We start from the raw sequence: 16229 nt of genomic DNA on the forward strand, positions 1-16229 counted from the left end.
CTCTCTATATAAATTTCCTTTAAGGTTGATCATGGTATTGGATTAGAATCTTTTAATAATTTAAATATTGGAACTCTAAGTTTAAACTTTACATATACAAATTATTGTAGGATATTTATTAATTCTATATTTATTTTGGCAGATTTTGGCCTAAGTAAAGAGTCTATTGACCATGAGAAGAAGGCATATTCTTTTTGTGGAACTGTGGAATATATGGCTCCAGAAGTAGTTAATCGTCGAGGTCATACTCAGAGTGCAGACTGGTGGTCTTTTGGTGTGTTAATGGTGAGGTTTGGAATGTCTTTTCTTTTTAGAAGTTTAGTAATGAAGAGAGTAGAAATATAAATCATATGTTTTATTCTATAGCAATTTTAGAAGACTTGGTTATAATTAAGATGATACTTTCTTACCTTATGGCCTTGAGATTTTATACTATTGACTAATACCTCTGATTATTCTGCCTTTTTGCAGTTTGAGATGCTCACTGGTACACTACCTTTCCAAGGAAAAGATCGAAAAGAAACAATGACTATGATCCTTAAGTAAGTACTCCCTACTTTATGTTTTGATGAGATTTAAAAGTAAATATTTCACTTAGCCAGCATGGCTCAGTAATTGAGTGTTGACCTATGAACCAAGAGGTCACCGTTCAAGTCCCTGTTAGGGCACATGCCCGGGTTGTGGGCTCAATCCCCATTGTGAGGCGTGTACTAGGCAGCTCATCAATGATTCTCTTTCATCATTGATGTTTTAGTCTCTCTCTCCCTCTCCTTTACTGTCTGAAATCAATAAGATTTTTGAGTGTTGGCTGTAGTGTAAAATATAACTAAGAAATTCTTCAATATTACGACATTAGTATTATGTGGTTTAAATACAAATAAACTCCATTTAGAGTACTCCTATTGTCTTTCTGTTAATGAAGTATTAAAAGCTTTACATTTGAGATTTGGAATATGACAAGGATGCCCGTTATTTCACTTCTGTTCACATTGTCCTGGAACTACTAACAAGAACAGCAAGACAAGCAAAAGAAGTTTTAAGATTTTTTTTAAAATATATTTTATTGATTTTTTACAGAGAGGAAGAGAGAGGGATAGAGAGTTAGAAACATCGATGAGAGAGAAACATAGATCAGCTGCCTCTTGCACATCCCCTACTGGGAATGTGCCCGCAACAAGGGTACATGCCCTTAACCGGAACCGAACCCAGGACCTTTCAGTCCACAGGCTGACGCTCTATCCATTGAGCCAAACCGATTTCAGCAGAAGTTTTAAGATTTTTTTTAAAGGTTTAAGGTTTAAGGAAGAAATATAATTGTCATTATTTAGATAACACATGATCATGCCCATAGAAAATACAATCTTTATATAAAGTCTTGGAATTAATGAGTTTAGCAAAGTTCCTGGATAAAAAGTCAGTAAAATCTATTTCATGTCTTTATACCAGCAACAAAGAATGCTGTTTATAATCCTATATAATAAAAGGCTAATATGCAAATTGACCGAATGGTAGAATAACCAGTCAATATGATGCTCACTGACCACCAGGAGTCAGATGCTCAATGCAGAAGCTGCTCCCTGGTGGTCAGTGCACTCTCACAGGGGAGCACTACTCAGTCAGAAGTCGAGCTCACCAACCAGCTCATGGCTGGGGAGTGCAGTGGCAGTGACAGTGGCAGGAGCCTCCTCCGCCCCCACCAAGATAGGCCAGAAGCCCCTCCCTCTGGCCAGCCCCACCCCGATCACACACCACACCCCAATAGGGGCGGGGCTGGCTCGCCAACCTCATATAGCACCTCCCCCTGACTGTCCCTGCCCCCTATGGGCTTCCATCACCCTGATCAGCCTACAGTCCCTCCCCCTGGCTGGCCCTGCCTCAGATAGGCCCCCCCAACCCCGATCAGGGGCAGGGCTGGCTGATAACCACCCATGACCCCTCCCCCAGGCTAATGGTCCCAGTCAGCTCCCGCACCCCATAGGAGGGTGGGGTCCAGCCAGTCAACCTCCTACAGCCTTTCCCCCACCGTAGATCCATCCCCAACCCCAATTGGGGGTGGGGCCCACCAGCCAATTGCCCATGGCCCGGCCCTGATTGGACCCAATTGGGGCCAGGCCAGCTGGACCCCACCCGTGCACAAATTCATGTACTGGGCCTCCAGTTATATGATAATGTCAAATACCTGGGGATTAATCTAGCAAAAGTTATATAAAAACTCTGCAGAAAACTAGGGCATTTTATTTTAAAAAATTTAAAAGACCATAATAACATGGAAGGTTGTACTATATTCGTATTATAACAGAGCCGTGTTATAAAAATGTGAGTTCTATAGCTCAATGTTATCCGAAGAAACATAATTTGAGCGACATGAATAATTTTCAATTTTCTAGTAGCAGCATTAAAAAAGTAAGAAAATTAAAATTGTTTTTTATATAGCAATGCACTGTATAACAATGTTTCAGTCAATGATGGACCTCATATATGATGATGGTCCCATAAGATTATAATGGAGCTGAAAATTTCTATTGCTTAGTGACATCATAGCCACTGTATTGTGGTTGTGACTCATCACTCAGGTGTTTGTGGTGATGCTGGTGTAAACAACCCTACTGCGCTGCTTGCCAATCATATAAAAGTAGAGCACATATAATTATATACACTGTGTTTACATTGGGTTATAATTGCCTACAATATTCAGTAGAGTAACATGCTATACAGGTGTGTACACTTGGAGCAATAGGCTATACCAGTGGTTGGCAAACTGCGGCTTGCAAACCACATGCGGTTCTTTGGCCCCTTGAATGTACCGCAATCAGATTGATGGCGTATTTTGCAAAGGCCAGCTTAGGAGTACCCTAATTAAGTTAATAACAATGCACCTACCTATATAGTTTAAGTTTAAAAAATTTGGCTCTCAAAAGAAATTTCAGTCGTACTGTTGATATGTGGCTCTGTTGACTAATGAGTTTGCTGACCACTGGGCTATACTATAGATCCTAAGTATGTCGAAAGCTATACTACATATACCTAGGTTTGTGTAAGTGTAGTCTGTGGTGGCTGCACAATGCCAAAATCACTAATGACAGTTTTCAAAAACACAGTTTTTGAAATGACTAATATATTTTATTTGATCCAGTATATCAGTACATTAACATTTCAACATGTAATCAACATTTAAAATGATTAATGATGTATGTATTTTTTCATAGTTATTTGAAACTCGATTTGCATTTTACATTTACAATTGGGCCCGCCACATCTCAAGTGTTCACTGTCTGTCTGTGGCTAGTGGCTACCATATTGGACAGTATAACTATAGCTTAAATGCAAATCAAATTTAGGTCCTAACAAGTTTTTTGTGTGGAACTTGATTCTAATAAGGTAATACAAAGGACCAAAAATAACTAACACACTCTGAAGAAGTTCAAGATAGGAAGACTTGCTTTACCAAGTGTCAAGTTTTACTGTAACTATAATTAGAAAATATGCCATTGACACAAGTATAGAAAATAGACTTATGCAGTAGAATATAGAACCCAGTAACAAACCTATACATATATGAACACTTGATTTGCAACCATTGAAAGAGCAGTAGAAAAAGAACAGCATTTTAAAAATAAATCATACTGGAAAAATTGGTGTTCGAGTAAAAAAATAAATAATATAACCCCTATCTCACACCAAACACAAAAATCATTTCCAAGTATATTACATACCTATATGTATATGTGTGTATATGTGTATCCATACATACTTGCTTATGTAAAAAGGCAAAAAATATTCTAGAAGCGTATGGAAGAATATTTTCATGATCTTAGGGGTAGGAAGAGTAGTCTTCAAACACAAAAAGCACTAGTTATAAAAGAAAAGATTGGTATATGATTACTACATTAAAATCAATAACTTTTTCTCATCAAAAGATTCCATTGTGAAAGATTAGAGAAGAAAATTGTGACACACATAACCAACAAAGGGCTTATGTCCAGAATATATCAAGAGCTCCAGTCAATTAATAAGAAAAAGACAGCCTAATAGAAACATGGGTACAGAACATAGGGACTTCATTGGCCAATAAACTTCTAAAAAGATGCTTACCCTCATTAATCAGAAAATGCAAGTTAAAGCCACAACAAGCTACAACCACATACCCACCAGAATGACTAACAGTAAGAAGGCTAACAGTACAAAGTACTGACAGGATATGGAGCAGTGGTAACTTTTATGCATAGCTGGAATGAATGTAAATATTTTTATAACCACTTTGGAAAGCGGTATTATCTTCTGAGATCATATATCTTCATCCAATAATTCCACTTTTAGGCATGTACTAGTTTATGTGCATCAAGGTATTTGCACATCAAAAACAATTACAAAGATGTTCATAACACCATTATTTGTCATAGTCAAAAAATGGAAACTGGATCAATCATTAACTGTAGAATGGATTAATAATTATGGTATCTATACTAATAAAAAGGTAATATGCTAATTAGACCAGATGTCTTCCAAAGGACCTTCCAGGTGTCCTTCCTGGCAAAGCAGGGCCCAGGCGAAGCTTGGGGTCTCAGGTGCCTGTGGCTGGCCAGAGGAGGGAAGCCTGGGTATCGGTGTGGGGCTGAGGCAGAGGCAGTTAGGTGTGATCAGGCTAGCAGGGGAGCAGTTAGGGGCAATCAGGCAGGCAGATGGAGGGGTTAGAGGCGATTAGGCAGGCAAGCAGTTAGGAGCCAGCAGTCCTAGATTGTGAGAGGGATGTCCCTCAAGGGGTCCTGGATTTGAGAGGTGCAGGCTGGGCTAAGGGACTCCCGCCCTGTGCACAAATTTTGTGCACCAGGCCTCTAGTATACATACCATATAATGGAATACAGCAGGGGTTGACATACTATCTGTAAATATTTTAGGTTTTTCAGGCCAGACACACTCTCTGGCACATATTCCTAATGTTTATTTTTTGTTTCCAATACTTAAAACATGTAAAAAAAACCAAAAAAAAAAAACCATTTCTAGCTTGAAAGCCATATAAAAACAGGCTGAGGCCTTTAGCCCATTGGTGTAATGTACCATATAGCAAAGAAAATGAACAAACCACAGTTATATGCAACAACTTGGATAAATCTTATAAGAATGTTAAGCAAAGGCAGTTCAGACACAAAAGAATGAATGCTATTATGAAGTTTTAAAAACAGACAAACTAAAGCCTAGATTCTAGGGTCTACATTTAGATCAGAAGAGCCTGAGGCAAAATAAGGAAAGTGGTTTCATTGGATGAGGGTTTCTGGCAATGTTACATTTCTTAGTCAGATGACTATTCACTTTGTGGTAAATCATTGAGCTGTGTATTCTGGGTTGGATTGTTTTGTACTTTGTGTTTTTCTTCACAATAAAAAAGGGTTTTAAAATGTTTGCTGTATAAATGTTCACTGAACCTTCATCACTCCCATCTACGCTGGCCCTTTTCTTTAAGCTAACACACACACTCTAGTGTTGGAAAAGAGAAACAACTTTTTAATAACCTGCCTTGCCTTCCAAGTTTCTGCACCATCTTCCTGCGTCGTTTCAACACAAGCCTCTTTCAAGAGTGGTCTTTCTTTTAGCATTTTTGAGCTGCTTTTATTCTGTCATTCCTTCCCACCACTCTATTGAAACTTCTCTCACTATTGTCATGAGTGATCTAGTTGCTTAATCCAGTGGCAGATTATTAGAAAGGTAACTTTTTACCATGTGTTCACACAATTCATTCAGCAGATGACTGAGGTCTTTCTACAGATTAATTTAGGATGCAGTGTGAACAAGACTGACAAGATCTTCTGTGGTGAGAGTTTGCATTCTACTGCGGCAGATAGGAATTAATATTTAAACAAATAAATGTAATAATTTAAGATATTAATATGAGGAATAGGGATAATAAACCAGGGTACTCTTGAAGTGTGTGGGCAAGGGCAGGAGCCATTTTACTGGTAGATGGGACAGTTAAGGAAGGTCTGAGAAATCTTTGACATTATTGGCCACTCCCTCCCCTCTTAGTTTTTCCTGCTTGCATTGGCTTCTCCTATCTCTAACCATTCCTCTTTTGGTCTCTTGCTTGACCATTCTTTCTCTGCTTGCCTTTCTCTTTTTAATTATGAAATGTTCAAACATAAATTTGCAAAATAGAATAATACAGTGAGTACACATATATCAGTCACCCAGATTCAACAGTCATCAAGATTTTGTGACATTTGTTTCAAGTATCCTTTTTTCCTAATTTACTGAAATATTTTAAGCATTCCAATCATGTCATTTCTCACCTACTTCAGTTTGCATCACTAAAAAGTATGGATGTTTTCTTACATAACCACATCTAACAAAAGTAGTAATAATGCTTGGGTATCATCTAATACCAGTGTTTAACCAGATTTTTCAGATAGTCTCCAAAACGGTGTTTTTATAGTCCCAAATTAAGTCTGCTCATTTCATTTGGTTGTATTTCTTAAGCTTCTGTTCATCTAGAACAGTGTTTTTCAACCTTTTTTGGGCAAAGGCACACTTGTTTCATGAAAAAAATCACGAGGCACACCACCATTAGAAAATGTTAAAAAATTTAACTCTGTGCCTACATTGACTATATATAAAGTAATTCTCTTGAATAGGAATCAAATAAACACAAAGAAAGTATTTTATAATTACTTTATTATGAAATATTAAGTAAACAAAATAGTGAAAAATTATAAAATTCTTGTCTTGTCTGCACCTACGGCACACCAGGGGAACAGCGGTTGAAAAACGCTGATCTAGAATGTTCTACTCCTGCCCCCTCCTTCCCCCCTGGCACTTACTTGTAGGAACCAAGTCAGTCAGTTTAGAATTCTTTTTTCTAATTTTATCTTGTGAAAAGATAAGACCACTCTCAATGTCTGAAACAAAAAGCATAAAGCTGGTTGTATTCTTACTATAGTAAGGGAAGGCAATGCTGGTTCAGTAGAGTCTCTCCAAGGAAAGCAGACCACTGTTCCTTTATATGGTTTTGGGGAAGGGTGGATCTCAAGACAGCAGCTTTTCAGGGCCTTAAGTGGATTGACATCATCTGTAAGAATGTGGTTACTTGGGTGGGACTATTGTTGATCAGCTGATTCAGGTGTGGTTAGTGGAGGCAGCCCATTCTTGTTTAGCTAATTTTCGCAGAAAGCCATTGGTTGTTTGCAAAAACAACAATTATGCACACCTGGGCAAGTTGTCTTTCATCAATTGAATAGGTTTAAATCAGTTCTGGTGGCTCTCTTGCTACCATAGTAACATAACAATTAAGTCTTTTTGTAGGAGCATGCAAATATCTTTCTTCTCCTTGTGATACCATTTAACTTGTTTCTTTATCCTGTTTTCTGGTTAAACTTTTTTGGCAAGATTATTTCCTAGCTTGTGCTTTTGCATCACATCAAGAGGCTTACAACATCTGGTTGTTCCACTTTAAACGATTACATAGTTCCCGTGGATACAACTGATTCCTTTCTTGTAAAGTTCCCTGTCAGGCTCTCGTCTGTAGGTTTCATCTATTGATAATCATTACTTGAAACAATTACTTTACTAGAGATTCAAAATAGTGGTTTTCTATTACTTTTATTCTTTATTAGTTGTGTGGTTGTGTTTTGGGGTGGTTTTTTTTTTGTTTGTTTTTTTGTTTTTTTTTGTTTTGTTTTGTTTTTGAAACAGTGAACTTTTCCTCTTGAACTAGGGCTATTTAATTACCTTTAAATAAGGCTCAAAGAAGAAAGGCAAAGTAAATTTCTAGTTATTTTCAATTGTGAGAGCCCTAATCACTTTCATTGGGGGTTGTGTCCAATGACTTGGGTTTTTATGTTAGTTTTGCCTTTTTCCCTATAATGAACTTGTGGGATTTAATAATCAGTGTGATTCAGCCAATTACATTCGTTATCTTTGATGCCCAGATTGTCCTTATTCTGATCACTTTTAAATGTTCTTGTTACCTAGGGTTTCATCTCTAATATGCTTTTTGCCCCTCTGTGTGCTCACTTTCCTTATAACTACTTTCAGCATTTTAATTACTCCTAAATCACACTTTCTTACCTTAATTACAAGACACCAGACCTATATTTTAATTTATTTCCTTGCCTAGTTCTCCCAAAATATATGACATGCAGGACTTAACGTTTTTATCTCTATTTGCTGTACTTTTCCTCTTGTAGTCCCAATTAGTATCATTTCCATGCAGCCAGAAACCTGGAAATCATTTTTTATTCCTTTCTTGCATATGCAGGTATTCAGCAAATTTGCTGTCAGGAATATTCTTGTGTCTTAGCCTTTCCTTTGCATTGAACTGCTTACAGTTTTCAGACCAAGGTGATGTCCCACCCGCACTATTGGGCCAAAGCTCCTAAATAGAATGTCTATTACCGACCAGGCTTCCCACTCCAGATAACTTTATAGTACCCTTGGAGTTACCTTCTTGAAAATGAATCTGGTCATGTTAGTCCATTGTTTAAAGACCACTGTTGTATCCCTATTACCTAAACAGAAATGTTTCCCCAGATTTGTTCAACAAAACCCTAACTCAAGATGTTAATGCATATTCTCTGAGAGTTGTTAGAAACAAATGTTTAGAAAAATACTGATTTTTTTTTTTTACTCTAGATGTCTCAGCCTTTTATATGTAATGTATTAAATTCTATGGTTTCAGCAGGGGGGTATAATAGATAGCATTCTACAAACTCATTGGATCATGAAAATGTTTTGTTAACTATCTAGAGAGATTAATGCTATTTAATAAAATGTTGGAGAAACACTAGCTAAATGAATAAATTCTCAACCTTTAAATTGCATTGAAGACCTTTCACAATTTCTTATGCTAAATTCGATATTCCCTATTGTTCCCTTAGCATTCTCTCCATATGTCCTTCTGGATTTGTCTCTTAAAAATACCAGGATTATCTATATCCATCTTCCCTACTACCCATTGGAGGCTGTTTTTATCTCTATACCTTCAGCACTAAGCAATAGCACATAGTAGCTCATAGTAGCTGAATAATAAGTGTATCTATTTCTGAAATAGAAATTTCTCTGCTAGCCATTTTCTCCAACTGTTACTATTTTCATACTTATAGAATCATTGGTTTCCATAATTTGTAGGTTGGATAAAAGAATAAAATTATATATTAGAGTTGAAACAGACCTTCAAGCTCATCCAGACCAGTGGTTTTCAGACTGTGTGCTACAAACTCAGATATTCCACAGACCCCTTTCCCACCAGCTCCTCTTCCCTGCATAGCTGTTAAAGGGAATGAGAGAGAAAAATAAACATCAGAAGCACGTGTTCATTTAGCAGTTTTAAATATTGGATTTCTTAAATTCCTTTTGAAAAGGGGTTTCAAGGGTACAGTTTGAAAACCAGTAATCTAATGTCCCATCTGCTTGTTCCTGAAGAAGCAGTAACTGGCCCAAGGGGATTGGCTTGCCCAAGGTCACAAAGTTCTTAGAAAAGAGCCAGAACTAGGACTCAGATGATCTTACTCTCACAATTGTGCTTTTTGTAAAATTCTGAAAAATGAAAAGTTCATTGGGGCATTATGGAATAAAATTATTATGTGTTCACACCAAAACTTTATACACAAATGTTCTTAACAACTTTATTTGTAGTAGCCCAAAACTGGACACAATCCAGATATGCTTTAACAGGTAAATAAACAAAATGTGGTACATCCATGCTATGGAATACTATTACTTAGCAATAAAAAGGAATGAACTCTCAATATACACAATAACTTAGATACATCTGAAGGAAATTCATGCTGAGTAAAAAAAAAAAAAGCTTATCTACTATATGATCTCATTTACATAACATTCTTAAAATGACAAAATTATAGAAATGAAGAAGGGTACACATGATCTCTCTATTGTTTCTTACAACTGAGTATGAATCCACAATTATCTTAAGATAAAAATTTTAATTTTAAAAATAAAATATAAATACCTAAAAAAATTAAAATGTTATTATGTGGATTTATTATTTAGAGCTAAACTTGGGATGCCACAGTTTTTGAGTCCTGAAGCCCAGAGTCTTTTACGAATGCTTTTCAAACGAAATCCTGCAAACAGATTAGGTAAATTTTTTCTTTTTATTCTTTTGTGTGTTTGTTGGTATTTGGTTTGGGGGGAAGGGGGCTGATATTTTTGTTGTTGTGGGATTATGAACTATTAGGACAAATATTGAAAGTGAAGACTAAATAAATAATATATATTCCTCCTTGAAATAAAATTACCATTTAATCAAAACTGGTTAATTGTTGATAGGTGCAGGACCAGATGGAGTGGAAGAAATTAAAAGACATTTATTTTTCTCAACAATAGATTGGAATGTAAGTATAGAATGAAAAACTTACTTGAATTTTTTTTTTTTATAATTAACACATGTCTAAGTCTCTCTTTTTTTCCTTCAGAAACTATACAGAAGAGAAATTCATCCACCTTTTAAACCCGCAACTGGCAGGCCTGAAGATACATTCTATTTTGATCCTGAATTTACTGCAAAAACTCCCAAAGGTAAGAAGGAAACATGAAAACCCAAATATAAGACATTATATTTTTAATTTGTTTAGAATATGTTTTTATTGATTTTTAGAGAGAGGGTTAGGGAGAGGATAGAGAGATAGAAACATTGATGAGAGAGAAACATCATTGATTGGCTACCTCCTGAAAACCTCCTACTGGGGATTGAGCCAGCAATCCAAACATGTGCAGTAACCAAAGTTGAACTGGCAACCGCCTGGTGCATGAGTCAATGCTCAACCACTGAGCCACACTGGCGGGCAATAATCTTTTTCTTGTTCAATCAGGAAAACTTTTCCAGTTTAATTTTTATGCTATCTTCATGTTTCCCATTCACACCCCAGCCCTGACACAATCTATAATAATAAAAACGTAATATGCTAATTAGACCGAATGTCCTTCCCCACGACCTACCGGATAAAACCAGGGCTATGAGGGAAGCCCAGGTCCCATGTGCCAGAGGGAAGTCGGTGCCAGCAGCAAGGGAAGGAAGGCCTACTCTTGCATGAATTCCGTGCATCAGGCCTCTAGAAACTAAATAATTAGGAAATTCTTTACAGCATTTCAAAGCAGTTAAGATCCTTGTGAAATCTTGTAGCAAATTATATTGTGCCTTAAATTTTGATTCTATTTATATGGAAAAACTATTTGTGTGTTTATTTATTTATAGCTATTTTTACATGAAATATTCTTTAGTATAAATAGTTCTCTTTAAAATTCTAATATTAGCCCTAACCGCGTTGGCTCAGTGGATAGAGCTTCGGCCTCCAGACTGAAGGATCCCGGGTTCGATTCAAGTCAAGGGCATGTACCTTGGTTGTGAGCACATTCCCAGTGGAGAGTGTGCAGGAGGCAGCTAATTGATGTTTCTCTCTCATTGATGTTTCTAACTTTCTATCCTTCTTCCTTCCTCTCTGTAGAAAAATCAAAAAATTATATATTTTTAAAAATAAAATAAAATTCTAATATTAAGTTATAGTCTGGAAGTACTTGTAAAGTTCAAATCCCAAACATAAGTTAAACTTTACATGAAGATTGATAACTTCAAAATGAATCATATCCTGAATCATGCTTTATTATCAAAATAATCTTTGAAATGATCATCTATATTTAATTAATTAGCTTATGTTTATATATAATGATGTGTTTTGTTCTCTAATACTCTCTAATTTAGTTGTACTGGACCCGAGGTTTATCATTGACAAGTAAATAAATAGAAAGTGTACTTACATATATTTTCTATAGAATATTACTATATCACTCAAACCTTGCTATAAAGCTTTCCAGACAAAATCTTCACAACCTGCATTGAGCATTGATGGGTTTTTATTCATTTTACAAGACAGTGTTAGAAATTTGGATTAATGCATGAACAAAATTTTAGCAAATACATGGATAGTGATATGCATAGAGTTGATATGTAGTCTTCTTTTACTTTGCTTTCTCAATACAATTTGTCCTGGTAGAGGAAAAATCTCAGAATAGAGCAATTCTATATTGGATTCTGCCCAGATAGGTTCTTTTAGCAAATTCTTCAGTATAATAATTGGTTTAAAATTCACTAAATAATATATATTGCTGAGAATATCAAGCTGATGTTCAAAAAGACCTTTATACAGAGTTGATGTTTAAGTATATTTGCCTATTTATTTTTTGCTTGCCCTTAGCCTTTAAAGTATGTTTATAAATATTAGTATGTCTAATTGTGTTTATATTTATGTCTTTAAAATGAACATTAGCTATACTGTAAAAGCATTTTTCTACTTTTATTAATGCCAGTAGATTCCAATAAATAATTTGAATAACAATACATTGTTGTGTCATAAATATATTTTAAGAATTGCATACCATGATTATCCTAGAAATTACTTTTGATCCTTAAATATATATAATAATTTTTAACTTGTAGTTTAGATTTTTAGATTCTAACATTATGTATTGAGGCCACTGAACTAAATTCTTTTCTCCTAAATTATCTGTAGGTCACCCTTGTATCCCCCTCCTAATCAGAAGCCATAGCATTGGTAGGTTACCATTTAGGGCTGCACCATCCAATATGGTAGCCAATAGCCACATGTGGTTATTTAAACTTAAGTTAATTAAAATTAAAATTTTTGTTTACCAGTCATACTAACCACATTTCAGATGCTGAGTAGCTGCATTTGGCTAGTGGCTACCATTTTGGTCAGCACAGATAAAGAAAATGTTCATCACAGCTATGGGACAGTGCTAATTTAGAATAGCATTTTAGCCCAGTAATTCATCGATTTATTATATTCTTAAATGAATTAGCTATTTTCTGGACTCTGTAGGAATATGGTATTAGAGTTATGGCAATAAGCCATCAGGGTAGATCTGGTACAGTGCCTCCTTGGGTTATCCTGAAAGTACTAGGTGCCTGAGAAAAAGTGAAAGGTTATAATGTGGACAGTTCTTCCTTTAATTGTCTTTCAAAATAATCACCTTCTTGGTAATTTATTATTCTTTTCAGATTCACCTGGCATTCCACCTAGTGCTAATGCACATCAGCTTTTTCGGGGGTTTAGTTTTGTTGCTATTACCTCAGATGACGAAAGCCAAGCTATGCAGACAGTTGGTGTGCATTCAATTGTTCAGGTGAGTAAATGTGTAAGTAGTTTTAAGTTTGAAATGTAAGATGTAGTTCATTGTATGAATGATTAGCTTAGATTTTATCTGCTGACTTAGGTGAGCAGCTTAAAATACATTTTATATATCATTGATGTTATTCTTAGAAGTTTCTTTCGTATGCCTTTGAAAAGGTTGCACGCACCAGAATCCTGAATACTTGTCTGACTTGGGATAATGAGATAGGATTAGAATTCTAAGAGAGTTGAGATAAATATCACCATCTTGTCTCTCCCCTGTCCTGTGCCTCAAAATGTTTATCAGGCCTAGTTTGTTTCAACCTCTGCCTCTATCAGGTCAGCTATGATTCCCTGATTCCCTGGTCCCCTGATTACCTTAGAAGAAGGGTCAGCAGACTTTTTCTGTAAAGGGCCACATGATAAATACGTGAGGCTTTGTAGGCTATATGATCTCTATTGCAACTACTTAGCTCTGCCATTGCAGCACAAAAGCAGCCATTGACAATACAAAAATGAATGTGCATCTCTGTGTTCCAATAAAACTTTATTTAGAAAAACTAATAGTGAACCAGATTTGGCCTCAGGCCATAGTTTGCCAACCTCTGTCATAGAAACATTTAAGAAATAAAAATGAACTTAAATCTTAAGTCTGCTAAGTTTTGTGTCCTTGTTCTTATGGAGCCCCATTGTCATTATGCAGAAATGGTTATGGGTGTACTGTCTTAGGGTGCCTCCTCTCATTATCCCACATGATTATCAGAGCTGGAGAAAAATCTAAAAACCACAGTAGCAGGTTTCTAGATATGTAGGTGTGTTTGTAACAGGAGACTGAACTATTATTAAATGTTACTAGAGTACACAAGTACAAAACATTAGATTTATTTCTTCTCATTCTAGTATCATGGAAAAATAAATTTAATTCATCTTCCTAATCACAGAGGGAATTAGTGCTTGAATTTGCTTGATAATTAAGTTGCTTTTGCTCTAAAGTTTATTTTATGAGTCAATCATGTTGCTTTCTCCACTACCTAGAAAACCAGTTTAAATAGTGTTTGTTTTTTTAACAAAGTTCATGTTAAAATAGTCTGTCTCTTTTACTGTGACAACCCTGTGGTGTATGGCAAGTTTTAAAGAGATAATTTCTGTACCTAACATAGAAATTACAAACATAATCTATAGAATTCAACTTTTAACTTATATGAAGCTCATAGGCATGGGGGTGGGAGGATCTATCACTGTAGCCCAGGGCAGCAGAACTTCCTTCAGTGTGTTTATGGGACCAGTAATTTACTGTTCATCATCCTCCATGTTATTAGTCCTTAGCCCATGGATGGCTTCTCTAGCACAAGTTGTATTAAAGCTATGACTTGAGGGTGGAGAAAGGAAGGTATGGCTACAGATAGTCCAAATGATGATAATAAGTATCACCTTCAAATAACGTTATTTAATCCTCACCATTATCCTCTGAGAAAACACAAGTTCAAGATTACCCAACCTACAAGTGGTACATCTGAGACAAAAATACAGATGTTCAATCCAGGTGTCAAACTTCTCCCTATTTGCAAAGGTATTTGGTGCTCAGTCACAGGCAAGGCTGTCAGCCTGTCAAGTAGTTCTGCATATTCTGTTGTACATATTTAATTTATGAATCTAACTTAAGCTTTTTTAAAAGGCCTATTTCATGCTGCACGTTTTATTGTAAACACTTCTAAAATATACAGTTGTGGAAGAATAAATGATGTAAAGATTGGTTTTTATTTTTATTAATATTCATTTATAGTTAACATCAATAATTCATGTTGAGTAATATATCCCCTTGTTATGAAATGTACCAAAGTCAGTATAGAACTCTTTGTCAATTTATAATTGTGTTTGTAGCAGTTGCACAGGAATAGTATTCAGTTTACTGATGGATATGAAGTGAAAGAAGATATTGGAGTTGGCTCCTACTCCGTTTGCAAGAGATGTATACATAAAGCCACAAACATGGAGTTTGCAGTAAAGGTTAGTATTTTTAGATTTAAAATGCAACGTTAATAGTTTTTATTCATGCATGTCAGTACCAGTACCAGTAAAACATTATGTTCTTCTTCTTTGGTAAACATGCCTTTTGTTATAAAAAGATAAAGTTACTTCAAATATCTGGCTAGTGATTACCAGAGAACCATCCATTACAGTGGATTCCCCTGTGAGCTAAAAAGGTAAGGTAGCGTACATCCAGTTTGCTTGGGGCAGTATTGGTTTACACTGACCTGATTTTTTTGTAGCACCCCTTTTGCTTTCAGAAGCCTCCCATTTTATAGTCAAGGTGTCAGGGTATTATTCAAGATTTTATACCAAATGTATGTTTACATTTTTCTAGCAACAGTGTTCATACCTTTCTTCACATTTAAAAGGATCTGTGAACAAATATATATAAAAGGCTAATATGCAAGTGTCCCCTCGGGAGTTTGACCAGAAAACTGGTTCAATCACTCGCTATGATATTCGCTGACAGCCAGGGGGCAGCATGGAACGAAGGAAAGCCCTGGTCAGCAGCAGGCAGCCGGAAAGCCTGATTGGCCCTGATAGCCAGCCAGGCCTATGGAGCCTACCCGTGCACGAATTTCATGCACCAGGCCTCTAGTAAAAGAATAACCACTAACATTAAATTTATTATTAGCTATTTTAATTTCTTCAGGTGTTCTAAGGCAGCAAGATTTTTCCAAGTCAAAACCAGGACACATGGCTCTATGATAAAGTTTGAGTTGCAAACCTTTAGTTGAAAGTGAACAAATATCAATCAAGTCTCTGCCTTTTCACTTATTGGAATGGTAGCCTTTGCTCTCCCATTGCAAGCAATTCAAGTAATGTCTAAAGCTTTCGACTTACCTGCAAGTTTAGAAATAGTCTTTAAGTATGGGCAGCTCCTGTTTAGTCAGTGGAAGAGTGACATTAATTGGGATTATTTCCATCCACCCATCTATTTATCTAAATATATAGTACTAGATGCCTGGTCCATGACATTCGTTCACTGGAGGTGTGTGTAGCGTGGGGGGGTCTCTCTCAGCCCAGCCTGCACCCCTCTCACAGTCAGGGACCCCTTTGGGGATG

The 16229-nt window shown here is 36.2% G+C and overlaps 1 protein-coding gene across 3 annotated transcripts in view; it reads left to right on the top strand.

The window, feature by feature from the left end:
- Positions 1–16229, top strand: part of RPS6KA3 (ribosomal protein S6 kinase A3) — a 109842-nt gene that overhangs the window by 73659 nt on the left and 19954 nt on the right. For all 3 annotated transcript variants that reach the window (XM_084869564.1, XM_084869566.1, XM_084869565.1), the window contains 7 exons: positions 143–285; positions 472–542; positions 9997–10085; positions 10276–10340; positions 10422–10524; positions 13022–13146; positions 15015–15140. In XM_084869564.1, the coding sequence (XP_084725690.1) occupies positions 143–285; positions 472–542; positions 9997–10085; positions 10276–10340; positions 10422–10524; positions 13022–13146; positions 15015–15140 (722 nt within the window). The remainder of the gene's footprint in view (positions 1–142; positions 286–471; positions 543–9996; positions 10086–10275; positions 10341–10421; positions 10525–13021; positions 13147–15014; positions 15141–16229) is intronic.

This window comes from Pipistrellus hanaki (assembly GCF_964339955.1).
Source record: "Pipistrellus hanaki genome assembly, chromosome: X".
Taxonomy (NCBI): Eukaryota; Metazoa; Chordata; class Mammalia; order Chiroptera; family Vespertilionidae; genus Pipistrellus; species Pipistrellus hanaki.